The sequence below is a fragment of the Diprion similis genome, chromosome 8 (genome assembly GCF_021155765.1).
Source record: "Diprion similis isolate iyDipSimi1 chromosome 8, iyDipSimi1.1, whole genome shotgun sequence".
Classification (NCBI taxonomy): Eukaryota; Metazoa; Arthropoda; class Insecta; order Hymenoptera; family Diprionidae; genus Diprion; species Diprion similis.
In genome coordinates, this window is record NC_060112.1 from 20650888 (window position 1) to 20678747 (window position 27860).

At 42.0% G+C, this 27860-nt stretch overlaps 1 protein-coding gene across 3 annotated transcripts; it reads left to right on the forward strand.

Annotated features, from left to right (window-relative positions):
* Positions 1-27784, forward strand: LOC124409382 (serine/threonine-protein kinase BRSK2). 3 transcript variants are annotated; one of them, XM_046886964.1, is made up of 13 exons: positions 1-241; positions 14509-14689; positions 15068-15208; positions 17534-17684; positions 18792-19007; positions 19094-19293; positions 19561-19791; positions 20360-20649; positions 23578-23729; positions 23810-23962; positions 25154-25328; positions 26355-26584; positions 26987-27784. In XM_046886964.1, the coding sequence occupies exons 1-13, from the start codon at positions 142-144 to the stop codon at positions 27209-27211; spliced, it is 2445 nt and encodes an 814-aa protein (XP_046742920.1). In that variant the 5' UTR covers positions 1-141; the 3' UTR covers positions 27212-27784. The 3 variants fall into 3 exon arrangements, with proteins under 3 accessions (XP_046742920.1, XP_046742922.1, XP_046742921.1); XM_046886966.1 differs by having other exon boundaries at positions 26355-26566; XM_046886965.1 differs by having other exon boundaries at positions 20363-20649.
* Positions 27785-27860: the final 76 nt, after the last annotated feature.

The following is a 27860-nucleotide window of genomic DNA, read 5'->3' on the forward strand; positions in this document are numbered from 1 at the left end:
AGAGGAAAAAAGGGACGAAGCAGAAGCGGAAAAGTAGTTGAAGGCGACGGGAAACGTGTCCGAGCGATGGAAGTGAGGAAAGAATACTGAGTTACACCGAGTCGTGGTTTCGATTTGTGGTTTAGCAGTGCTGCATCCGACATGCAGGGCAAGGAGAGTCCTGTTGGGCCCAACACCCAGGAGGCCCAGCAGTACGTTGGGCCTTACCGCCTGGAAAAAACGCTGGGAAAGGGACAGACGGGTTGGTATATTTCAGCGCGATAAAAATCGTATCAAACGGTTCGTCAAAACCGAGTTGAGCCAGTTTTTCTTTCCAAATGTCCTCTCTATTTGAAGCTAAGGATCTCGGAACGCCCTTTCGAAATTTCACCGTAACTAGGACCTTTCAAATCGGACTAGAGACCGATTTGGCGGGGTTAGTAAGTAATTGGCTTCGTCAAGGTCGCTCGACCGGCGAACACCGTTCAATTACCACTGAGTGACCCTGCGGCGACGCCAGTAGAAACGGTCCGACTCGGATCCGGCGTTTGTGCCGCCCCCGATTTTCCCAAAAGTTTTTCTTATCTTCGCTGACAGCGTTTCGAACAAGTTCTGGCCATTAGAAACGCCAATGAAAATAGAATAGAACTACTTAGACAGCTGCGTCAGCAAAAAGTCTGGTTTATGAGGTTGATGCTCGGTCTCTGAACTCAGATTTTTTACCAATTCAAGAGTCTTTCTGTATTTTCCTCGTTTTTTAAGAAGAGTGATGAGTCCTTTGGTTTTGCCATATTTGTGTATAATTTCTGGGCTTGAAAATATTGCCGTAAAGATTTTCGCCTATGTAATAAGTGAAAACACATACGTAGGTATATAAACATATAATAAATATAATATATTATATAAGCGGTAAATCATTCTCTTTGTAAAATTTTTTGCTTTCCACCACACCGAGGGTGCTTGCAAACGCGACGCGGTGGAGTTGAAGACTGAATAACTTATCACTGATGAGTAGAAAAAAGAAAACGATATTTCACAGTAGCGGGCGTTAAAGATTCATCTCGATTCACGCTTTACAACGGTTCCAAAGAATAGAAGATTGATTGAGTTCGCGTCGAAGAAACTTACCAGAATTGACCTTGGGATCTCAGAAAGATGATCGAAGAAAAAATGTGAGAAAAACGGAAATACGACTGTTCACGCATTTACTCGTATGCCCGTATAAATTCACCTGTCCATAATTTTTATTTAGATTAGATGATTTCCACTCATTTTCAGCAGCGTATATAAGAGTTTCAAGTAGTTAATCTCGATTAAAACGCCCTGTTTATAAATTACTTAATTTTTCGAGGGCGTGCTGCAATTTCCGGGCGGGAGAACAAACGACCTTCAAATTTCGCCCTCTCTGAGTACCTACCGCCAAGGTGTTCCCTAACACGAGGTGTTAGGATTATAATTGTGAAAAATGTCTCTTACTCTTCGCCTTCGCCATCAACAATAATCACAGGTCGACGACAAAAAAAAAAGTAACAATTCTCTGAGCGTATATTTAAATGAATTAATTTTAATTCTATCCATCGAAATAATAACCGCAATCTTTATTTATTACTTACAAAAGTTTGCTTTTGTCTTCTTTACGTTGATAAATAAGTCCAGAAGTTTTTTCTTGATAGTATAAGCAGCAGGTAGCAGCACGTCGAAATAAACAGCAAACTTTATCAGGTCAAAGTTTTTATTTTTTTTTTACTACACAAGTGAAATAAATCAAAATTTCACATCTATATCCCAGACTCGAAATTCGTGTTGACCGATGTAATTGTTCAAACAGTAATTTACTCGACATGATATGAAGCGCATATTCAGAATGTAGAGGAGTCTCAACTATGCAAGCACGACCATTTTCCACTTGATGGATCGAAAGAATGCAGAGCTCATGATTTAAATCATTCCTCGTAAATTCTCACCGATAAATAGGACCGGAATTTCCACCATGTAGTACCACCACAAAGAATTAATCACATTAAGGACGACGAAGCCGAGCCGTGCAAAATGGATGGTCTATAGATAATATATTTTCAAGAAATTCCACTACACCCACTTAATTTTATGCCCTATCATACCATCCAGGACGATTCGCGTTGTTCGATATAACAATCATGTCACTCGGCGTCTTGTTACGTTTATTGGACCGCGAAGACGCGGCCATAAAGCACGCCGAGAGTCCAAAAAGGAAAAAGAACTCCTCTCCGTCTTAGCGAGTGAAACAAGTCCATCGTGAAAAGTGGTACGAGACTCGTCAATTCCATCGGTCCAAGCTGCCACGGCAGCCGGAACACTCTGCAAACTCCATAAAACTCTTCCCGTCGAAAGAGCGTCAACTCGGTCATGGGATAAAGACGTCAAGTTCCTTGGTATTAAATGGGGGAGGTTACTATCAGTGTTCGGTAGAAATTTATTGGAGTACTTGTTTCGGGTTTGGTAACCTCAGTTCCAGTTGTGGCCACATTCATTAGATATAATATAAACACTAATTTTTAAACAACAGATTGTGGTCAGTGTTGAAAACTCGTGCTCAAAACTCGCTCGGAGACGTACAAGTGATCGAAGAGATTAACTGCAGTTGGATTATTAAATACAGCGTTTTACGAAGGTGGCCAGAAACGGTGCCATAGCCACAAATGTTGCATGCACCCTTCAACTATTTCGCGTATCCTGCGCATCCGGACGCTCGTATTACACAGGAAATCGGACCATTAAACTGAACCGGCTTTAGCAACGGGTGGAAATGGCAAATCTCGGCTTGAGATGGGCACGTTAAGGGATGCGAACGAAACTCCGTATATGGCCGGGCGCAAATTGGCCTTTTAAACTGCCACTCGCTTGGAATAGATCGCGAAACCTTCTGGCCACGAAAAATAGTTCCTGCCGAATTAGAGTCCTGGAGGAACGACAACCATGAGTGGTTTCAGAGTATGAACACGTGTAACGGTGCGACGTTTGAAATCGGTGAATTTCCTGGTAAGATTTGACGATTTTCAATGTCACCTCAAGCCCCGAACACCGACTGCCATTAAAGTATGAAAATAATTGAACATCCCGAGGTACGTGAGGCGAAGGGAAACATAGTCGAGGGTTTGAAACTTGGAGAGATGAGGGAAGATAAAGCAAGTAAAAACAAATTACCTTCGGGGAAGAAACACGAGTTGTGCCTTTGAGGCCATGTTTGAGACGGATATCTTGAGGGCAAACGGGGATGCTTGTCAAGGGTGTAACAGATGTCGGCATTCCGGGCTGCTGGATCGACGCAGCTGTGGAAAAGTGGATGAAGGATGAAGTTGCCCCTTTTCCGGAGAATACGCGACAGTACAATTCCTGCGTACCCCTGGAAGTGCGCGATGTTTTCCAATTCCAGACTCCGATCATACAGGTCACTCTGAATCCGAATCCACGTTTCACGAATCACAGCAGTTGTTGGTGCGACGTCACGCGTGATGCGGGTTTAAAATGGATCAGCCAGTGGAAATACGCGTTTTCCTAGGGTTTCGTACGCCTCTTCAATTTCTCGAACAGTGGCCCACGCTCTTCGGGTAATACGCGCGATACCGATGCTAATGCCTTTCGATACGGACGACTTACCGATTAACCCTTCGTCCTTACTTCGCGTACGACACCCTGTACGTGAGTTGCCGAAGCCCCGCGATGTTCTCTTCCGCCTCTGATCAACTTGCTCTCACCCTGTACAACCGCTTGTCAGCATTGTATTTTTGCAGTGCAGTTACTGCTGCAGAACTGGCAGAAGTTATCCGTGTTACAGAACTGTGTCAATCTCAGGATTTACGCAATATCGAGCCTGATCCACTCAGCCGTACAAACGAATTTGTGACCCGCGATCGGTGTGTAAAGTTTGAAAATTCGTTTCCCAACTTGGAGGAGGAGGACTGGAGTTTGTCGTTCGAGCACTTGGCTCTAGCCTGTGACTGTAAAATCACTGAAAGTGCTAGATTTACGAGATTAGTTTGGCAATAATTTTTTTTAGATCTACTGCATGAGAAATTGAGGACGAAGAAACCACAGTTCTTCTCGCCAACTGGTTACTTTCAACAAAGGACGAAACACGCAGTGTTCCGTTTATTGTACATAAGTATTTCTAATTATTCCGTAATTAAAGGGTAATCCAGGCTCCTCTGAGCGCCCATTGGTAATTCAATTTGTGATTTATTAATTTTTTTCACCAGGGTATATTCTTTGAAACTTGTTAGTCGATTAGCGTAAATTGCAGCTATAACTTGCAAGGCTATTCACCTCGATGTGAGAATCACGCCAAGTACCCATTACGTCGAATATACTTCGTTAATTTTACCTCTGCAAACTCGATAGCATCAGCTGTTTAAACATGTATACGAGAGGTCCATTTAAACTCGACCAACACCTGATGCCCACCGCGTGAAATCTCCGGTAAAGGAAAGAGAGAGAGAGAGAGAGAGAGAGAGAGAGGAATTCCACTCTCGTAAGAAGAAATAAAAATCTGCGTGCGTTTTAACGTTGAGATATTGGTCAGGGTTAGGTGTTATATAGCCGCCTTGGCATCAATGCGGAAATGACAATGATGCCAGGAAAATAGGATATCGCCTGCGGCAGCAGTTGTATTTTTATTACTATATGAACACACGAAAGTTGTCTGCTACATAGCCAACCTGCGTCACCACGGTTGGAACGATTCATCAACATTTCGCGAAATTTGAAAACGCCGCAATGTCGCCTCGCGAGACAGACGCAGAGTAATGGATACGCTGGTCCTTTTCCCAGCCTTTACCAACCCTCGTATCCTTTCATTTTAAACCCCGTTGTGACGTTAAAACAGGTATCAGATTAAAGATTTCTCATACAAATCCGCAGGTATTCGTGATGTGCAAAAACGATATAATCAGCCGTTTGCAAGTCAGACATTCAGACATCTATGGTGATTCGAACACGCGTTTGAAAATTTGCCAGAGAGCGCTTGTCTTTTTCTTACCTTATATTCTAGAAATTTTTTTCAAAAAATCTATGATTAATTTTGGATTCGGATTTTTCTGGTCAATAATATAGAATTCGAATCATCTTCTGGAAAATTTTGATTACAAATTATTATGAAATCACGTCTGTAGAGATAGTGGCGTAGAAAATGTGTTTTTTGTTGTTTGACGTGAATTTTGAAGGTCCAATTGTCCTGAATACAAGATTCAAAAAGATTATTAAAACATGTGAGTATGGCTATGGTACAAACTACAATCAAGTCGATATTGCAAAAATTCCCAAATTTGCATAACCTTAAACTTGAACCATCATTTCACGTCTTTTTGGCTACATTATTGTTCCTTAAATAATTTCTAACGAACCAAATGAAATGACTGTAGTTCGGGCCATAGCCGAACTCATGTATTTTAATAATCTTTTTTAATTTACTCTTTAGGAAAACTAAAATCGTAAAAATCACATTTTTTATGCTATACATCTACAGACACCATTTTCTAATATTGTGCAATAATAATTTTTCGAAAAATAGTTCAAATTCTGTATGATTGATATGAAAAAAAAACCGGTACCACAAAATTCCTTATAGATTTTTAGCAAAAAATTCTAGAAAATGAGGTAAAAAGACAAGCGCCTGCACAAGAACCTACTCTCAAACGAATCAAAAGAAATGAAAATAAAATAACGTCTCAAGGAATTTTTTCGGGAAGAAAAGCTCTCGAATTTTGGAGATTATCGTGGATATCCCGGAATCCCGACGCATCCGGGTATATTAAACCGCGTTTTTGTCATCCCCTGCTATTCACATCGTCAGGAATGTCTACTTCCCGATTCGTATTCCCGGCTTATTCGCCGGGCAGGCAGAGACAGGAAATCAATGGACAGCCTCGGAGAAACGCCATGATTCTGGCCCGCAGGAGTTCGTCGTCGTTGTGTTTGCCTGTTTATATTAAACTGCGCTAATTTCGCTCGCGGGTATAACGTCACGGAATTGAACGCGTGGCGTTAAATCGCCAGGATCTCGCACTTTCGGTCTACTAGCAGAAACAGGACTAATCAGGAATAATTTCTCCGAAAATCGATGAACCCAATTTCAAACCGATGATCTAGTTCACCTCTGCAGGGATCGTATACACCTACATCTATGCCTAGATATTACGTCCGTGTAGGTATGTGTGTGTACATTCCGGCTGTGTTTACCGAAGGACGTTTTTCCCCGCGGGAATTCAGGTCAGGAACGTGGGTATGCCTATATTTCGATTCTCCACATGTCCGTATATTCACCCCAGATCCATCGTATACATCCACAGCCATTCGTAATCGGACATTCTACCGGAGAGGTGAAATTAATGAACAGAGTAGAAAACGAGTTCCTTAATTCATTCTTCAATTATATCCAATCTGCGTACTTACATATTCCGATATTATCCCACAACTTTTCCTTAATTGTAATGATTTTACAAAATAATCCTCTGGATCCAAGGAATTGATTTTTTCAAATTTCAACTGTACCATAGTCGAAAAAGGTCGAACGTTAAACCGTCAATTGATCGATTAAACTACATTCTTGGGCTCGAAATTGTAATCGTTGACAAAAAATATCCTTTTCAAATTTCACTATAATTTCACAAATAGAATCATAGATACAGATCTTCGATCTTTTGTGCAGGTGAAAAAATCATTCACCATACCAAGAGAAGAATAGTAATTTGTCAAAATATTTTTTAAGACGTTCGGATGATATTTGCTTGCATTTGATGTTTATTGGCATATGTAAAATATTCACGTAGGAATATGATGCACCTACATGTCGCATCTGTTGGTACGAGTGAGAAATCGATGGAGGAGAAACGCGTTCATCCCGTCAATTCGAATATCGGAGTGGAATATTCGCGACTGCGAATGGCAAATGATGTAGGAAGGCATTTGGCCTTACAGGAAAAGCGGAAGGTGGTCTCGGCACTCGATATCCCTTTCGCATACGTCACGGCGTTGCACTTGCACTACCTCAAATCGCGGTGGATGCTGGCGAATTTCGAGAATCAGAGGCTAAAACCGCGACGATTTCAACGAGGCCAATCACTTTACCCGGACGAATTTCGGGCCCGGTTAATCTTTTTTCTTAACGTAGACTGCACGGAATTATGGGAAATCCGCCTCGTTCACGGTCTGAATTACCCGCGTATACGCTTCGAGCGGATTCGCCGCTCGGAGAATATTCTAGAGGTAAAATTGCAGCGAGCCTGCAATCCACTGTAAAGCTTCTCTCCCAGTTTATACCTCATACTCTGAAAATTCCATGAATTTCCGCTCTATGATCGAGGCTCTCCATCGAACCGAGCAAAGTCTGCCAAGTCGACACTAAGATTAGAGTCTGAGTGTGGCCTGGCACTGCGATATAATTTTTCTCTGCAAACTGCCGCGTTCCTAATATCGTGGGTCTTGAACGTGCAGCAGAAAGCGTCTTGAATCATTGCATCTGACATTTTGAATGCTTTTTTTATATGAATCAATGGGCGATTGAATTCAAAGCGAAAATGAAAAATGGGTGAATGTTTATAGTCGCCGGTTCTTCGCAACATTATTATAGGAATGGGTGAGGCAAAGTGGGCCCCTTAAGAAAATAATGCCTGAAATCAGAATAAAATGTTTAGTTTTTATTATTTAGCTTTCTCGAGAAAAAGTAATCATAAATTCAAGTTGAGAAAATTATTTGACTTTGACGATTTGAGATTAAAGCACAATTTGAAACGTTTCGCGTTTATTTAATAAAAATTTGAGGGGGTCCAAATTTTTTCCCCAATTTTTTTGAGACATCAAGAATTTTAAGGTGCCCACTTTGACCCCAGGGGCCCACTTTGCCCCACCCTTTCCTATGCATAATGCAGAACGGACGTAATTTTCAGTCTCGGTGTCGAAGACATCGCATGGTTCAACCCGCTACGTTCAAGAGTTGCGAATTTGCCGCGTGATGCAAATATATTTATGAAATTCCTTCCCCCTCATTTTTGCGTCCTCGCTTCGTTTCGCGCTGCTCTGGAGCCACCCGCCCTTCGCTTAGGTGTAGGCGTACATCGTCGACCTGTTAGGTACCGTCGGTCGTTAGAGTAACGACATCGCTTTCAAATATCCTTGAGATCTCGAGTTTCACTGGCGATACACGTCCCTCAAATTTTTCTCATTCTCTTCACCCCCAGCCGTCACTCCTGACGGGGAGATAGAATGTAATTTTCGGAATAAAAATGAAGGTTGGATCGTTCTCACATCTCTTTGACACTCGCCTTTTCGACTCTCTCGTTAAACCACAGAGGCACTTGCCCTCGTTGCTATGTCATGCATAACGAGTAGTTCCTTACACAAAAGAAGACATGAGATATGACATGATTCTAAGGAGAGGAGTAAACAAAGTACAGCGATTTCGATACGGTTGCGAAAAGTTGAGATAAAAATAAAAACGTCTCAAACAGTTTTCCTTTCGTTTTTCTAACTTCCAATCCAGACAGTCTAGGGCCGATTAAACTTCAAACGCACCCCCAGAATGTGGGGCGCCTCCCCATTTTTACGCATGGATATTAGGTCCTACGTTTTCATTGTCTGGCTTGTACGTCGCTGAAGGTAACCGGAGGAGGGTTTTAAGCGGATGAAGACGATGCCAACGGCGACGCGGACGTCGCCTATCTTAGACTTCAGAGGTCGTCTTAAGCCAATTTCCCCGAGCCAATGAGCTTACCTTTGCTTCGAACTATTTTTTCTCGTTCCCTCCATTTTCCTCATCGCGATTCTTCCCGCCACCCGCTTGTTCCGCGCTTAGCGCCCGACTCGCCTCTTACAAACTTCGTAATTTCTCGTCATTAATTCCGTCAGCGAAGGCGAAGGCAAGGACGAGACGCCTGCAAGGTCCTTCGTGACGTAACTGCGAATCTCGAGCGAAATACCCTTTTTATTTTTATTTTTTTTTACATTCTTTTCGCACCATCCTGAATAATGCCCGTCCTATTCTTCTTCTCAAATCCCTTTATATCGTTTCAAATTATTCCGTCTTCCACCGACTTCTTCCAGGCGAAAAAAGAAAAAATCATCTCCGCTACCTAAGTGCAAGCTCTTATTATACTCATCGCGAACGCTAAGCCTGAAATATCGTTGCAGAGATCGAAATTACGCCCGTGCCACTTTTTCTTTGCATTACTACATTACGTCTTCAGACTTGATTAAGGGCATTCAGCGCCAATTTCGCCCCCATTATACCTACCTATGTAGGTAGTACGTATGCGAGTATATCAAGAGAGCCGAGTGGAAATAAAATCTAGTCTTAATCCGCTGGAAAATCTGCATTTTAATCTGAACCTGGAGGAGAAAAAAAGTCGATGCAGGTTTAGAATCGGTGTGAATTTCGCGTAACAATTTCGAATTCCACATTCATCAACGTACCCGTTCTACCACTCACCTAACTTGGTAGGAACACCAAAGTCTGTAACTTGAGTTCTGCAGAACGGAATTCCCTACCCAGTAAACAAGAACGGCCAACTCCCAGTTGCATATCTTCTTGCGTAATATCATTTGGAATTGTTTTGCTAGAGTAAACGTGCTACTAAATAATACGTGCCTACCAAGCTCGGCGAATTTGCATCAGTGAACAAATCTATCTACAACTTGAACAGGCAGGTAAATATGTATATACCGACTCAAGTATTGTGCGTGCAAAAGGCGACGGGTGAAGAGGTATTTCCTGATTCAACCGGAAAGACAAACTAATCCCATGCAAGAAGAGTTTGCAACGGCTGATAAAATATTCCAAGATTAAAACATGCCACGGAATTAAAACAAAGTCTCAGAGACCAAGTTGAGTTTCTCCGTCAAGTTGCTTTTGCATTATTATTATTATACTTGTATAATAAATAAGGAAATTACAACTTAAAGCACGATTCAACCGGATGTCTAATTACGAAAACGATACTATGAAAATGGATAGAGAAACGACAACGGCAGTTATTTAAGCCTGTATTTTTTCCTTGCGGAAAACGCGCGGCGTGAAACTCGCCGTTAAATCTGTGCGAGTCGAAGTTTAGGGGATCGATCGACGCTACATATTTTCCACCGCGGGCGTATATGTATAGATATATATTGCTTCACTGGCAAACCTTATAAGAACTGAGAATAACAAATACACCGTCAGGTATGAAAATTCATCAGACGTTCGCTGGAACATTCTGAATAGTAATTTTTTTTCTTTTAAATACTGTTTTAACCGTCAATCTGGGTGACAAATTTGATCAGGTATAAGATTTTTAGGCCTCTCTTTGCAATAAGAAGAATTTATCGATTTATTAGCATTTAGATTTTCAAGCTTGGAAGTATAATCTCCGTGTTTTTCATCTTTGGAAAAAATCGTGACGTAAGTTACGTCGTATTGGCTTTAACCCTTTGAGTTACACATTAATGCGCTGAGTCAACCTTAATAAGAAGATACTATTCTGTGGTTTTTAGGCTCACTGATTAAGAATCTGAGATCAAATTTAAAAACTTCAATGTCACGGACGAAAGTTTCAAATTCGATCGAATACGATGAAAAAATTCTATGCGAGGGTTTCCGGGGTCGCTGATTACGATTCTGAAATCAGATCTTGAAAATTCAAAATTGCGAGTCTAATATGGTGGACGAAAATTTCAAATTTCATTAAATACAGTCGAAAAAACGTCACAAAAAGCTCTATCCAAGGTTTTTTCCGATCAATTTCTTTCTAACAATAACAATTCACATTATATCGCAATAATTAATTTCAAGTATTGAAAACCAATCAACATACTATCGGAAATATGCAAAAAACCGCAAAGAAATATGTTTAAAAGTTCTCCAAATATAAAAAAAAAACTTTATTATAAAATATCTAGTAAAAATACTTACCACCATGACTAATTTAAGGGTATCGAATATGCTTAGGTATATAGATCCATAATTTTCTAACCGGCATGGCCGACTACCTCGGATAAATCGAATTCGTAACGCAGCGGGATAATTCAGATGGAATTGATACGTCGATACACGTATAGCTGCGCTCTAGAGGATGCTGCGACAGAGTCTGACCGGGCACTCGACTGTATTCACTGCAGCGAGTGGCGTCAAACAGTTCCAACCAACCGACCACCGCTGGAGTGCAATGTCTATTATACCGAATGTCTATTATACCGGATCTCCCGAGGTTTGTTACCTACGACGCGTGTCTAATCTAATTCAAATCGGAGGCTCTGTGGTCCATCGCTTCTGTTTGTGCAGGGTCGCCCAGATTTCGATCGACGAATTGTGCGGTGAAAATTAATCCTCGCCGATAGGTTAATTCGATTTTCGGAGTAAATCCCCCGTCGGTTTATCGACTTTTGAGGCGAATTTTGAACCGGATTGAACAGCCTTCATGGAGTTGAGAATGATTAATAATGTAGGGGAGGGTGGGGCAAAATGGGCCCGTTAAACAAATAATGCCTAAAATGAGATTGAAATGTTTAGAGTAATTATGATTTGCTAATAATTCATATTTGATAAAAAGTTCAGGTGGTTAATTTTATTCCTTGTTATTTAAGAATTTTTAGGTGCTCACTTTCCCCCACCCTCCCCTATTCTGGACACAAATATAGGGGTTATAAAAATAAAGAACGGAATAAGATGTCTCCAGTTTATTTTATAGTCATGTCCTCTAATGACATTCTAGAAAATCGGTTTCGCCGAAAAATTGGGCCACAAATTTTGTAAGAAAAGTATGAAAATGAATTTTTTTTTCATGGAATCTGTAAATACAGAATATCTACGAGAAGAAGTCTATCTTTACAGGTAAAAATCAGGCCCGCCGAAAAGGTTTGAAATATAATTCAACACAGTTCAAACCACTTCGTATTACATAAAAATAAAGAGTAATTTTTCTCTCAAAGTCCGATAGGGTTACGGGACTAATATTTTACAGATCGTCAAATCTTATCGCTCAAAATAAACCTAGCCGGACAACTAAAATTTCTCATGCCAAATTACTGTATAGGCAAGAATTGAAGAGAAGAATTTAAAAAGGCTGTAAATGCCGCTTGAGAGGAAAAGAGATAATAATAAAAAAAATAATTTCTAACACAATATTGTCCTTGGAAAATATTTACTTTCCGAAGAATTTTTTTCCTCGAACGGCACGTAGCTGTAGGCAGTCTTTTTTAATTCTCCTTTTAAATCGGTGGGCAGCGCGAGACGCAGAATTCATTCCTGCAGGACGTTGGAGAATTTCAGGAGCTCTTCGTGATCGGGCATATTAAACGGGGGTGATTCTATAATGAATTCCTAAACGTCAGAGGCATCGGTTTCTCGGCAGGATGTCTGCCTGGCAGCCGGGGAATGATTTACTCTCGGTATAGGGTCGGCATAATGTGATCGATCAGCGAGGCTCTGTCCCCGGCTGATAAACTCGGCCACCCTTCCCCGAAATGGCGGGCTAATAGAACTCTCGTTAATTTCAATTAATCTGCAGAAATGCAGTCGGTGCTTCTGGCACCCGCGTCATCGCCGTCCGTCTGTCCGTCCATCCTGGCGACTGCAGGGAACGAATCTATGTACCTACGTTCCAGTTCGCCGTCGAGCGACGACGGGGAAATCAATATCCCTCCTCTACGTACTCCTACGTGTTACCGAGATATTCGAAAACCCGTCTGCATGCATCTCGGCGATTGAGAAGCTGGAATTCGTCTGCTTTGTAGGTCGGGTTTAAGTTAAAACTTTTTTCCGAGCAGATATGCCTACGTAATGTAGCGGTGATCAAAAAATTTAGCTTTTACAATTTTATTACGATCGCACACCGAACGGTTACTTTTACCACATTTTTTGACTAGTCCAACGATATCACTGTTCAGCAAGAAAATCCTTCTTCAAACAAAAATATGATAGAAATGAAGGTATTAAAGTGCCGAATCTGGATCAGTTTTCTATTTTATGCAGTCATGGAGATTTTTTTTTTTTTTTTTTTTTTTAAGAAAATGATAACTCTTAAGGCAATTCGAGCTCGAGGGCTTTATCATTTATAACTTCAGGAAGATTTTCAAAAACATTTCATTAAAATTAATGACAAAATGACGGCATAAGGCATATAAGTAGCAAACGATATGTGCCATGCGGCCATTTTGTTTTTAATTTCGATGAAAAAAATTCTAAAATGTGCTTGAAACTATAAATAATAAAGCCTTCAATCTAAAATTGATCCAAGTCTTTTCGTTTTCTTAAAAAAAAAAAAAAAAAAACTCCTGGTACATACTTTTTCTTACTCTATTTTGATTCAGGACCATCAAACTACGATAATTATACATAATAATAAGAAAGAGAAGAAAAAAGTTTTTTTTTTTTTCATAACAGTGTATTTTGTGGTAACTATTATAAGACATAAAAAAATATCTCACCGTTCTTAACGGAAATTTAACATTTTCGAAAATCCAATTAGCGTACGTTGAACGCATTTTGATAGTACAAATTATACTTGCTTTCGTTCAATTTCTCAAATTTTTAATTTTTTTTTTTTGAGAAATTATTCAATTTTCATACGCGATCAACGAAAGTTTGAAGCCCGTTTTTCATGCTCAGGTGGCGGCACTGTTAATACTTAATGGAATCCCCCATAGGCATAACAGCTAGATACATATACACTCAGGCTTGAAATAGTAATCGAATAAACGCGGTGGCAGCAGAGCAGAGCAGAGCAGAGCATCGGTAATCGGCTGGTCCTCCCTTCCCTCCGGTAATTAACGAATTATAAGGTTTGGCGGTTGGCTAATCGTCCCAGACGCGACGTCACAAGCCTGCAGGACTCCTTTCTCGGTACATAATGGCCGTTTTTCTTTCAACCCTCATTCTTCAGCGCGCGATTCCCGGGCGCCGAATTGATTCTGGTGTAAACGGAGGAAAAGTAAGAAGGGTGTAGAGAAAAAATGGGACGGAAGGAAAGGATCACGCGGTTCCCGAGGCAAGAAACAAAGACGTTCGTCTGCATATTTTACCTGCGCACTGATCGTTCGCGCTGCTTCGATTTTTCACTCAATGCATCACGCGCAAATTCCGCTGGGAAAAACTGTGCGAGTTATGGGGGATCCGATGATAGAATCGTAAAAAGGAAAATGTAGAAGCTTGCTCCGATTCCCCGCGAACTATTCTTTCGGGCCGTCCAATAAACCACGTAAGACTATTTTTCACCCTGTTAGACGCGAGTATATTGGCTCGAGGAACGAGGGCGGAGGCCGTTCACCTTCAAAGCTGCAATTTATTGCCGGAAAAGTTCAAACAAGCGTTTTAGCCTCTCGGTAAGAGTGCGATCAGCTCTTGTCTGAAAATCCGGAATTATTTGGAGTGGTTAAATTTGTTGTGCGAATGTTTCTCCTTGTGGTGAAAATTTTCATCCAAACAACGAGCGAGTTAAACGAGTGGTTTCGAGTGTATATATCTTATGCCCATTCATTTCATCGTCCGAGTTGAACGGGGACGGTTTTTATCGCACGTTGATGTTCCAGGTCTGGTGAAACTCGCGGTTCATTGCGTCCTCGGCAAGAAGGTGGCCATCAAGATCATCAACCGTGAAAAACTCTCGGAGACGGTCCTGATGAAGGTGGAACGAGAAATCGCCATTATGAAGCTGATCGATCATCCCCACGTTTTAGGGCTCTCCGACGTCTACGAGAACAAGAAGTATTTGTAAGTGTCGAAAAGTTCGCCGTTCAGGCAGCCCTTCTGTGGCGGCGGGCTTTTTCGTGATTAAAAATCCCTTGAACCCGCGGTGATCCCTTCGCTTATTACCCTGCGAACCTCTCGAGCCCTTATCCCTCTCCGACAGAGAGTGAAAAGGAATGATCGGCAAAAAATTGATCGGTGATAAAGCCTTTTCCTTTGCTCGAAACATGCTGTTTGGATCACTTTTTATCGACGTTCAACAACCATGTAGAAAAAGAATCATAAGAGAGCTTGAGACGGATAGAAGCCAGATTTGTTTACCCACAGCTCTGGTCGTTACGTAATAAAAGTCTGCTGCACGTACGAAGCACCCATTCATTCATTTCTTATCCGCACCTGCAGGTATCTCGTTCTCGAGCACGTCTCGGGGGGCGAGCTTTTCGACTACCTCGTCAAGAAGGGAAGGCTGACGCCGAAGGAGGGAAGGAGATTTTTTCGACAAATCATTTCCGCCCTAGATTTCTGCCACAGTCATAGTATATGGTAAGTCGGACTTCTCAATTTCCTTAACTCTCTCCTTAATTCTCTCCATCTTTGTTTATGCCAAATATCCGAGGGTTACGGATCCGGATCACACCGATTGGCTTCTGAAGTGATCCTTGCCAAAATAAAGAGTTTGTTCCGTCATTTTTAAAGCTCTGAGTTCAAATCTTTGACGCTACTGCCGCTAATTATCCCCGAGGATCGATGAGCCCGTTTTTTATCTCGCCTATAGCGCCTGGTGCAAAGTTGCAAAAAGTGCATCCCCTACGTGACGCGATATTTGGTGTATAGATTCAATCGCTCCCTCGAAACTTTAAGGAGTAGGAAAGAAACACGTGCCTTGACCCGCTTCTCAAAGTTACATAGTTTCAAAAAATTAAGATAATTGCGTTAGAACGGTATACCGTTGGCGAACTAGGCTTCATCAGGAGTGGGCAAATAAGACTGAATCAATAGATCGTAAATGGCAAAGTGTGCGAGGAATTGTGCCGAGCCCAACTCCGCCAGCTCCGGATAGATACAGGATAAATGGGTTAAGGTCCGCTCTGCCATTCGCCGTCGTCACTCTTCTGACCGAGACGGTAAAACAATAGCGAGGCGATAAGGGGTGCAAGAAAGAGTGAGAGGGTGCGGGGGCAGGTGGCCAAGGCCTAGTTGGCAAACGGATCGAGAGGATTGGATAAATACGGAAGTAGATTCGATTTGCCAGACGAAATAACCTTTCCAGAGATGCTCTTCTTCTTCCTCCTCTGCATCGGCTATCGACGATACTGCAGCTGCGCCGACCATTCCTTATTTTTCAATTCCAATCTGCAGCCAGAGATTACTTTCATCCAACTGACGGGAGCAAGATAAAACCGTTTAAGAAATGTACAGTGAAACAAACATTCGTAACTAAGTGGTAAAGATGATTCTGATCATTCAATAATTTGAGAAAAGGTTTTAAGATTAGAACGTTCTAAGTGGTGGAAATGATTCGAATGTTTTTCAGTTTGTTTTAATTGTTGGCCATATGTCGAGAAAATTATTTGAAAGATATTCAAGAAATTTCACATTATAGTACAGTTAAAACGCACAAAAATCGATTTTCATTCACACTGTAGTCAACTTTGGTGAAAGAAAAGTTCAGTTAATTCCTGGTGATCTCTGTGAACAATATGAAGCAAAAAACATTAGAATTGGATCAAAAAGACTAGAGTTTTAAGCATTTTGATCGTTTCGGCCATGAAATCTTTTCTCAAATTGTCGATATGTCAATATCTAGTGCGATTCAAAATTCCTCAAATTCGTTCTTAACACATAATAGAAATGCTGTTTCATTCCTGTTTACAATTATTGGCGAAAATAACTTTGTTAAAAATTTTTCAAACTGTGTTTTGTCATTTTCCTACTCTTGACTAACTTAAATTGTCTTCGTGACTTCGTCGGCACATGTAGTATCCCCAGAACCGCATTCACGATTATGGTACAGTTATGGCGTACAACGACTTATACGCGACGACGTATCGATTGGCGCTGATTGCCTCGTTGCGAAAGTGAACCGCAGGGTATCCAAGGCTAGGAAATTGATTTTTGCCAACTTTCAGTGAAGCCTTGGTTCATGTTGCCCGAGATATTCGATATCCGGAAAAATAAACAAATTACAGTGTGAATTGTACAAGGGAAGGCTTGTTTTCTCAAAAAACACTTATGGCGTGAGGTGACCGCGGCTATTCTCAAACCACTCAAACGTATACACGGCCGGTAGTGGATATCAATGCGAGATGGCGTGTTATGATATATATATAAGAGGGATTTTCTATGTGCAGCCATCATACACCTGTTTTCACTGGAGATTCTCCCTCTGGGAAATCAGCCTCCGTTTGTTTGATTTTATCCTTTGAAACTCAGTCTCACGATGCGAGGATGATTTTTACGCGATATTCAAGCACCTCGACATTTTCTGTGCATTTATATTCCTCGTTCGCTTTGAATGAATAACATTTATTCGTAACCATCGAGCGTTTAATATTTCCGTAAATCGAGCGTGGAAATTTTCCAGATACATTAAATCCAACATTCATATCCCCAACACCCCACGAGGGCAGAGTGGAATTGATAATGACATTGGCCGTACTTGAGTTACGGATATTGCACAGGGTTGATCAATACGTTTCACCCTTTTGAAATCTTGCGAGGCCTCGCATCGTGATTAAAGCTCTGTCAGCGGCCACATTTAATCCCTTTTTTCGAACCATTTTAATTAACTTGACTGCAACGCGAGTCTGTATAAAAAATGAAAAGCAATTGTTAAATAATTCTTCTCCTTTTCTCTGCTCCTCGCAGTCATAGAGATTTAAAGCCTGAGAACCTACTTCTGGACGAAAAGAATAACATAAAAATAGCGGATTTTGGAATGGCATCGCTTCAGCCGGCGGGTTCGTTACTGGAAACGAGCTGTGGATCGCCGCACTACGCTTGTCCCGAAGTAATTAGGGTAAGTCATACGATTAGCCGCATGCCTTTCGATGTGTAACTAATTCACGATCAGCCAAGAAGCCGGGAGCCGTGAACTGGATTAACATCATTCCTGATCGAAGGGTTGTCTATTAATCGATGAGGGTTGAAAGCCCTCCTGTTACATACATATATACACAATTCCAACCAGAATTAAAAACGAACGTTTGCAGACCGCCGCTCCAATCAACCTATTTATCGTTCATCTATTTATAACCCAATAATTTATTCCACCATTACCCAATTCGTGCGGTTTTAACGAACACTTAATCGACGACGATGACGTCTTTCCGTAATTGTGAGGGTAATCGAAAAAACTAATCCACTTCAAGTCCTGACTGTTGTTCCTTCGTTTCATGTCGTACGTTCTTGAAGTAATCCTCGAAAAAATCATCGAAGGTCAATTTCTGATGAATAGAGGTAGACAGAGCTTGTAAAGGTCTGCGGCACTTTAACGACCCAATGAAATATAACGTCAGGTTTAATATTAATGCCGAGAATACGTTACTAATTGCAAAATATGGCGATGCCTGAGCAAATCGAGAGGTTCGCGTCCTTGGGTAGCAGCGCTAAGAGTTAAAATAAGCAATTTCGGAAACAATCTCTACAATCCTACAGTATAGCTGTATCCAGGTCTTCGTATCATCGACGGGTGGTGGTAGAATCTCTAATGAAATTTCTCAACAGGAAATTGTTGCCAGTGTAAGGGTGCTGAGCTAAATCATATCGGTAACAGAGATATAGGTGTATATGTATATGTATGTATATATATATATATATGTTATGTATTATCCGACGTTCCCTCGCGTAACGCGTTTACGGCAAATTTATGGCTGCAACACTCTTGAAACCTCGTAAATTCTCTAACACAGTTACCGTTTGTATAGTTTCTAGCAGCTGCAGCGTTAAAAGACTTTAGGGACCAGGAACACGGATTGTGACGTGCGATTATTAAGCTTTTCAGTTGCAATTGACACTAATTCGCAATCCAAAAGCGCTTGCACGGCTGAAGATTTGACAAATTGACTATCCAAGTCGATGAATGACCGGCCGAGTATATAAATATATTTTGCACAAACACCCTCAGGGAGAAAAATACGACGGAAGAAAGGCCGACGTCTGGTCGTGCGGAGTCATTCTGTACGCCCTTTTAATCGGCGCCCTGCCTTTCGACGACGACAACCTGAGGCAACTCCTGGAGAAGGTGAAACGCGGAGTGTTTCACATACCGCATTTTGTCCCGCCCGACTGCCAGAACCTTCTGCGTGGAATGCTAGAAGTCAACCCCGATAAGAGACTGACTGTGAGTTTCCTGGTCGTTTTATTCACGCTTCGTTCTCACCCCGTCGCGACGATCGCCAGAAATGTACTCGAATGCCTCGTTTTTAGCTCGCCGAAATAAACAGGCACATATGGGTGACGGCCGCAGGGAAGGGCGAACTTGAGTTGGAGCTTTCCATGATGGATGTTGTTCAAACTCACGTCATTCCGTCCGTGGATGCGATAGATCCAGACGTCCTTCAGGCGATCGCGAGCCTTGGCTGCTTTAAGGAGAGAGATAAATTGATACAGGAACTGCTTAGCCCCAAGTGAGTTCTCCCCATGATCGTAAAGAACACTGCGTAAGATTTTCAAAGAATAATGTATATATATCTGTACAAACGGAATTCCGCATTCGTGAAAATTAATGCTATAATCAATGCTGGATTCAAAGGCTGCCAGCCATTAGTTATTTATACGCAAACTCAAACTCGCAGCCGGGGAAAATCTCCTCGTTAATCAACTGGCTCTGGCCATTTTTTAACATTGATGTCCAGCTGAAGTCCAACTTTGGTTCACCGGCGTTCATTTTATAGCCACAACACGGAGAAGGTTATATACTTTTTACTACTTGAACGAAAGCGGAGAAGACCGGCGTGTGAGGACGAGCTCGAGGTGATAAGGAGTGGAATGAGAAGCTCGACCGGACAATTGGAAGCTGATCCACCGAGGAAACGAGTAGACACTTGTAGAGTTAATGGCAGCACGGCTCTGAACTTAGGGCAAATCAGTCACGGGTCACCATTGACGCCGAGAAGACAAACCAGGTAAGAATTACCCGATGAAAAATGCTTGCGTTTTTTATACCTAACTCCATGTTATTTCCGTGACCACGTAAAAGACACATCTCCGGATGAGAAAATTGTAAAATAATTACCGATTTCGGTTATACCTAGTGTATTAAATAAAAGAAAATCCAACGTCTGCATATTTATCGCAACACTCGAAACGGTGGCGTATTTTTCATCTCCGCACTGACTGATCCTGCGAAATTTGCATGGTATGATTTACTTCTCAGTTTAATCGATCGCCTCCAAGTCCAGAGTATGAAGAATTTAACGCGTTATTGTAATTAATCGTAACTTGAAACGCGAGACTCGGGTGAGCGATAAGCTCTCTCTACATGGTCGTTATATTTCCACGCGCCTCCCCTTTTCACCTTGAAGTTCATACTTGTTGTAGGTATACTCAAGTACGCAATTACTTCAAATCGTTACGGAACGGCAGTGCAACGCAGCAGCTCTACTGCGGAGCTGCCGAGCTTTGTTCCACTGCACGAACCCCCCGAAGCAACGTCACACATGTTTTCTTTCCACTTTTCCTCCCTTGTTCCAGCGGGAGTGCGAGACACCATGCGCGGCGTTCTCCAAGCACTGGTTCGCACTCGTATGCCTCTCATTCTCACGCTTCGACGCCGGGTGGTTCGCCACTTCACGTACCAACGGTTGCCGGTTTCCTCAGTCCTCACAGAGCGGTGCCGAGTTCTCATCTTGCCCAAAGTGGCAGTCCTTACAGGTTATCCGTCGTCGGTGCATCAAGCGGAAACAGCAGCCAGACCCAGGTGATGCCACCTCCTATTCCACCGCCGGCCAGCGTTGGGATTGAGCTGAACGAGGTCCAACCTGGTAAGCACCACGTCCGGTTCGTCGATCTACTTGTGGAGGATAGAGGTAAGGAGGACTATCTCCGTGCATAGAAAGTGTCCATAAAATGGAGTGAATTAAGGTGGCCTTGTTGTAGCAAAAGATCCATATTTAAAAGAAGACGCCATTCTGGTAACTTGTTGAATTTGTCGCTCTTTGGTGGACACTTTTTCAGTTAAAAACCCATATGAGATACTTCTCCTTACCTTTACCCTCTATAGTTTTACTTTAGGTGATAATTCCTTGGGAGTGGGAAGCCTGTTTTTGCGTTTCATATTCCGAATGTCTGGTACAGAAGCTGCGATACCATTGAAGCCACCATTCTTTACAAACTATATGTATACCTTCTCTGACAGACGAATACGAGTAATTGGTATCTGCACTCGACAAGCATCGGGCAGATAAAATTAGGCAAACCTTTGAGGGGTGAATTAAAATAGCAGTTCATTGTGGTTGGGGTTTCAATAAACAAAGCACGTTTAAACAACACCGTTTGGATTAGCACTTGGGTCGATGCACCTGTTCGTTCTATCGTAAGCCGTGAATTCCAATTAATTTCCAAATTTATATTATATTCCCCGTGACCGCAATATGCCGCCACAGTATGGATGCCATGCAAACATGCAGGCTGGCCGAATAGAAGCGCGTCGATTAATATTACGTGTAAATAAATTCACACGGTGTACAGGCACGATGAAATCTAGCGCAAACTCAGTACGTATCAATCATACCGCAGGGATAGAAGGTATCTATCTGGCGTGTCTATCGAACGAGAAAAGCAGCTGAGCTCGCTGAGCCTCGAATTCGAGGTGATCGTCGTCGTAACGTGTCGTTATATAATGCATTTAATTAAGATAGTGATCTCCAGTTTCTGTGTACATTCAAAACACACACAGTCGAGCTACTTGATACGGATAACAAAGTACAACGCATCAGCGCAAGGCGGAACGTGCACTAGACAGCGGACCCCATGGATCAACTATACTCATTGCGGGGTTAACTTCCCCCATCGTTCACCGTCGTCGTATCCGATTACACTAAGTGTTTCAACGTTTGCCAATGGACTGAGTTGCTCAGCTGCTATTAATACGGGCACTTGCGCCTTTCCCCCGCCTTTCAGTTTTCTCATTTCTTCGCCATTGTGCTCCGCCTCTGCTTCTACGTTTTTCACTTTCCATATCGTATAATCTATACGACGCACTTCTACCTGCCCCTCGCCCCAGGTTCTCGTTTTAATGGTAAAGAACACGAGCCAGTGAAACGCAGCGCGAGTAGAACCTCCTTGTCACGCCAACCGCAGTTTAGCTGCAGACTTCAGTGCTTGTACACGCTTGAGTTTTGCTTCAGTACCCATTTAGTATCTGTGTGTGTGTGTGTGTGTGTGTGTGTGTGTGTATGCAGGCATACATTCAACTTCGCCAGAGGTGAAAATTGTGGGTTCGGTACCGATGGAGAAAAACTTGAATATATCCACACCGATTAGTTTTTGCCAAATTAGCGGGATTTTTTTGTAAGCTTAGCAAAATTAGGGCTTAGCTTAATTGAGTTTCAAGCCTGTTGCTCAACTCGTATGTATACATCGTATGTCAAGGAGTTTTACTCTACGGGAATGTCGGAAGTCTTTCCAACTTGGAAAGCATTCTTCGTTATTTTTACTGCACCGACTTTTTCACCAGAAAAAGTACCGAACCTCACCGCGACATACCCAAGTACGAGATGTTTTAAAAAACCGCAGAATGGTGTCTTTCTTGCCAGCTCTGCATGCGGTGACTATGCATCTGCAGCAACTGTGTCACGGTGAACAATGCTCTTAAAATGAGCGTGGCATCAGCCCATCCATTCACAACGGACGGTTGATATTCTGAGTTGTCATCTTGTCAAAATCCAGACCAGCTTTCTCGTGCATTCGAGGAAAATATCTTTTTCTTTCGTTTCTATTTCGTAAATGGAGAACCCCGATTCATTTCGTCACGAAGCTGAAACGTCTTTCGTATAGATTTACTTGTGTACGACGACTGAGCACTGTGATATCTGTATCACGAGCATGTTCACAACGCAGTGATCGATACTCCGTAAAATAGACGTTAGACACTTGCGTTGAAGTGAATTCACAGGCGAAATATTTGGACAATTTGTCCGATCCAAAGGTATAAGGTGTAAAACTTGACGACAAGTTGCTACTTGTGCCGAGGTCCGCGAGACTGGCCCATAACGACTTTATAGTCCACTCCACATTTCTTTCTTCTCCACCTTCTCCTCTCCTGCAAGTAACCACATCTTCCCTTGGATCCTAGTGCACGTGGCATTCGAAACGAGCCACAACTATTCGCCCTGAGATCGTAAAACAGTCGATAAGCTTTGCTTCATCGTGTCCAGAGATCGAATTCCCACTATAAGATCGTTCTTGCAGCCTGCAGGTGTTGCCGTGGCATGTTTACAACGAGCGCTGGTAATGAATACGTGACTTGGTACTAGACCCCAGTGTAAACGTGTACGTTACTCATTACTCACTGGACGTTCAATGTGCTTGACCCAGATGCTTGATCGTTCTACAACTCGCCGACGTTTCACTGTCCGGTCGGCCAGCAATTTCGCCCTGCAGGACCGAACCCACCAGAGGATGACCCTTGCAGGATCGACATCGCGGCACAAACATGTTATATTATGCAGTAACCAGACATCCGTTGTTGAATGGCCAACTCAGCTCTCGACACTGTGGAGTACTCCAGTTACTCACCCCGGTTACAATGTCTAATGAGAAGCTCAACTCTGCTTGTGCAGTTTTTGCATTTCCTTAGAGACGTCTGAGGATGATCCTTTTTCTCGTGGTCGAATTTCCTGCTTGCTGTGCGAGCGGTTCGCCTGATTCTACGTAATGTTTCAATTCGTTTCTTCTCATTTCATGCGCAGTTCTTCCTGTCGGTATGACGCCGCCAGGATCTCCTCACACCGGTGCAGGATCTGGGTCTCATCACTGGAGGTCACGACTCACTACACTTAAAAACTCCTTCCTTGGCAGCCCGAGGTTTCATCGGCGTAAATTGCTCACCAGTTCCGAAGAGGTAATGCTCGCCACGACCATTGTTCAAAGCTTATTTATTCTACGAGATAATAATTAAATAATTTGTACCGATTATCCTAGGTGCAACTAACACCGGACTCGTCACCTGAACTGACGAAGAAATCATGGTTCGGCAGTCTAATGGCGACCGAAAAAGATGAAACCATCACGATCCTGGTTAAGGAAAAACCCCTGGCTAGCATCAAGGCGGATTTGATACACGCGTTTCTCTCGGTAAGTTGACTGTTTATTTCTTGTCACATGACGCAGTGAAAATAATTAACTCATATCTCACCGTTCGATTTTCGCGCCTGCTCTTTTCAATTACTCATAAGTGAAATGAGGGTGAAATGGTTAATACTTGAATCGAATTCACGATAGTATTATTATTATTATTGTTGTTGTTAATAATAATAATATGACTCGTCAATAACTGATACATAATTAAACTGGTAAACGCGGTGAAAAGGCTTAACTACAGCCGACTACAGATATATACTATAGTTATATGTATATACTCCTTGATTTTCTAGCATTTCCAATTTCCGTTAACACAGCCCGTTATCGGAAAAGTCGAGATTCTATTTCATGCAGGTCTGGAATTATTTCTGTGCTTCACTTCCCGCGGAGATTTTAAAAAGCAGGGTTACAATCGAATAATTTCTTGGTTGAATTTTCCAGAAGCGTTTTCCTGTCTCAGTAAAACGTCCGCGTAAGAATTACCCAAATGACCGGAATACTCGTCTGCGTGTCAATTGCGAAACGAATGGACTGTAACTAAATTTAAATGGCTTTCACTTCTACATGAATAATTCATTATCTAGGAAAGAAACGGTCGCTGAAAATAACACTGGAGGAATACCTCTGGGATTCAGGAGCGCTCTGTAAGCTGCGTTGAACTTCGATTCACTCGTATAGAACTATTGTCGGATAGTTTTAAAATCGATGTAAAACGACGAAAAAGTCGAACGAATCGAGAGCGAGTGGATGTATGAATAGTGTCAAATAAATTAAGCATAACGAGAAAGTCCTTTTTATTTTTATCTATACTACGGAGTGATAAACAATTTATGTGATAGATGCGACGAACTGCAATGAAAACCAGTTAACCAATTCGATTTTTTTATACACTACTATAGCGTACAATCTTGATTTTCATATTTTTTTACGATATTCTCGCGACACACCATATATTCAATAATCGTCAAGTATGTGAAATAGGGGGAAAATTTTCTGACAAATCTATTAGCGTAATTTATTTTTCAGAATTATACTCACATTGCGAGAAAATGTAAATTTTTTATAAAAACTTAATTTCTGAAACGTGTCCAAAACATCCCGAAATCGTCCAAGAAGTGTTTGGAGTGAATATTTTCACTTTAAAGTCAACGGATTAACAGAAATTATTCACTTCCATGTCCTCAGATAGCGGAATTGTCCCACAGCGTAAGTTCGCCAATGTCATTCAGGGTGGAATACAAAAGGGGAAGCACCGCGCCAGCCATGTTCCAGCGGCAGGTGCGGTTTCAAGTCGACATAAGTGCTATTTCAAAACAGCCAAGTGAAAATCTTTTCGCCGTCACCTTTACGCTACTCAGTGGTAAGCCTTACTCTAATATACCAGAAAAAAAAAATAAAGAATAATTCGTATCGGTGTAACCGTGTATAGAAAATTATGAAAGAAAAGAAATTATGTGTATTATTATGATTACGTCCTGAACTCGAAAACTCGTAATGATCCAAGATCCCTGAAATTGTAAAACAGGCTCTTGTCTTGTCCCCATGTGCCAGGGAATTGTGTAAGCTCAACGAGTATCGGTGGAACTTCGTGTTATAACTCTGCAAGTACATATACATTATTTATTACATATATATGTAAACAGTCTTAGCTACGTTTGCATAATACATTGCATATCCGTGTGTTAGAATTCGCATTAGATTAAAGATTTCGACGACTCCTTTATGCAGACTTATAATGGCATTATCGTTCGCTCGTATTTTTCGTGTATAAAATTGAGCTTTTGGTTGCGGGTGGAACAAGTTTAGAGGAAGCCAGGAAGCAGGGGGTACGAAAGGCTGTTTGGCATTCGCCGTTCCTCGACTTTGGCTTTCTTCCAAGCGCAACTAGATCGATTTTACGTTTATACGCGCATAGCGCTCTCATATTTTTAGAACCAAAAATTTCACCCTCGGTTAAATTACGGTCAATGCACCCTGGCGTTCGTTCTGCGTGTGAACCTCGCCGGATGTTCAATCCCGACAATATTACTTTCAAACAAATTTTTTCAAGTCGTTCGCAGATCTTCGTGAGAAAAATAATTTTGTGCAAAAAATGCAGAGAATGCTATGAAAGAAAAATATTGCGGATCTCTTCGTGGCCATAAAAATTGTCGAACCTATTTTATCTCGAGTAGGTCAAACGCTCAAACAAGGTTGAGACTCCAAGCGACAATTTTCCTCTCTGGCAATCAGTTCAGGTACATACATTAGAACCACGTCTAGTTAAGGAATCATTGTACCGAGGAGTTTGACAATCAGTTCTTCCGTTTTGGAGTCAGAATAAATTGAGCGTTGTCCTGCACCCCGGGTGACCTGAAAATTGAAGAGATATTCGTGTGATTAACAGGTAACATACGGAGATTCCGGAGGGTTTGCGAGCACATACAATCCCAAATCTGCGGACGAGGAATCGGGCTGGGAATTGGTGGTCAGAGCAGAGCAGGTCCACCGAGTCCGAGAACGTCGCGGAAATTCACTCAGGAAATGAGCGAAAGTTCGAGCTGCGGAAGTGATACCAGTGAAAGATTGTCCCTGAGCCCTCATCCAGCTACCAGACAGGTAGTGTGTTTCAGCAAGGTAACACGTCATCCATCATCATCACCGGCGTCCTTGGGTCCATTAACGATAACTTTGAGAGAGCAAAAGATATGAACAACGAGAGAAAATTATAAATATTTCGCCAAATTTACGGAAAAAACAAATGATAAAAAATTCTTAAATCTTAATGAAAAAACCACAAAGTCCCTTTCGCGTACGTAAAACGAGGTAAATTCTGCGCCGTGTTGGGTTGGGGGGAAAAAGGGAATCGCCTTGATTTCGTTAATCGAGTTTTTTCTCACTCATCATCATCGACGAGCTGTTTCCGTCATCGTATTTTGTAACGGAGACCGCGACAGCTCTGAAAATTTATCAGTAAAATTGAATTCCTGTGAGATGTCGGGTGTGTGGAATTTAAAGATGAATTTCTGACTGATTTAGATCGATTCAGACATCGAATCGGACACGTCGGTGTTCGACGTGAAATTGCCAACGCGTGAAAACGGTCGGAGAAGCTCTACATCGACGAACAACAACAACGCGTTACCGGGGGAAGTGACAACTTCTCCTGGAAGTCCACCAAAGGCGGTAAGGAGTACCTCGGAGAGTCAGAACGCGGCGGAGAAAAAATGTGTGACTACGATGAGTGGTAGCAACATAGCGTGATACTACCAGAACTTCCAATTCCGGTTCGACCTTAGATCCAGTCTTAGAAATCTGTGGAACAGCAGACAGCGATTTTGGTGAAGGCGAAACGGCGACAGAAGGGTCATCGGGAACCAGAAACCAGAGGAAAGGGGCGATCAGGATGCTCGAGATGCGTTAGAAAAAGTCTAAGAAACTTTCAAACTCGTGACTAGGTGCCTGTTGTAAACGATGTATAGGTATATCCAATTCGGCAATTATTAATAGCTTACAATTAATGTATGTATGTACACGTAGTGTATAAAAGTCAGGCACTGTTCGACAATTGTTTCTTTGAATGAATACATTTTACTGTCTCACTACCTCTCACTCGACATATCAATGCATGTGCAGTGTAGGTACGATAAGGGGTACAAAACTGCACGAAACCGACGACGCGATCGAGTAGATCTTTGTTGCGCGTTATGCGCATTGAGGATCAGCAGAGATGCATTTATTTGATGATGATAGTTACTAACGGTGCTTTGCCGGATGTGTTATATTTGAGGAAAGGAAACGGCATCCTTGTGAAATTTTCTTGTCAAATCTGTGAAACAAACACCAAATACATAGGTATAATAATGAACAACGCTTTTTTCGAAGGAATAGAAAAAAGTAGAGAGAAAGAAAC

Bases quoted from the DNA above. Each gene is read 5' to 3' on its own strand.
- LOC124409382 (XM_046886964.1), top strand. From the start codon at position 142: ATGCAGGGCAAGGAGAGTCCTGTTGGGCCCAACACCCAGGAGGCCCAG. The intron at 14,690-15,067 runs GTAAGTGTCGAA...CCGCACCTGCAG, and splicing joins TACGAGAACAAGAAGTATTT to GTATCTCGTTCTCGAGCACG. The intron at 19,792-20,359 runs GTAAGAATTACC...CCCTTGTTCCAG, and splicing joins ACGCCGAGAAGACAAACCAG to CGGGAGTGCGAGACACCATG.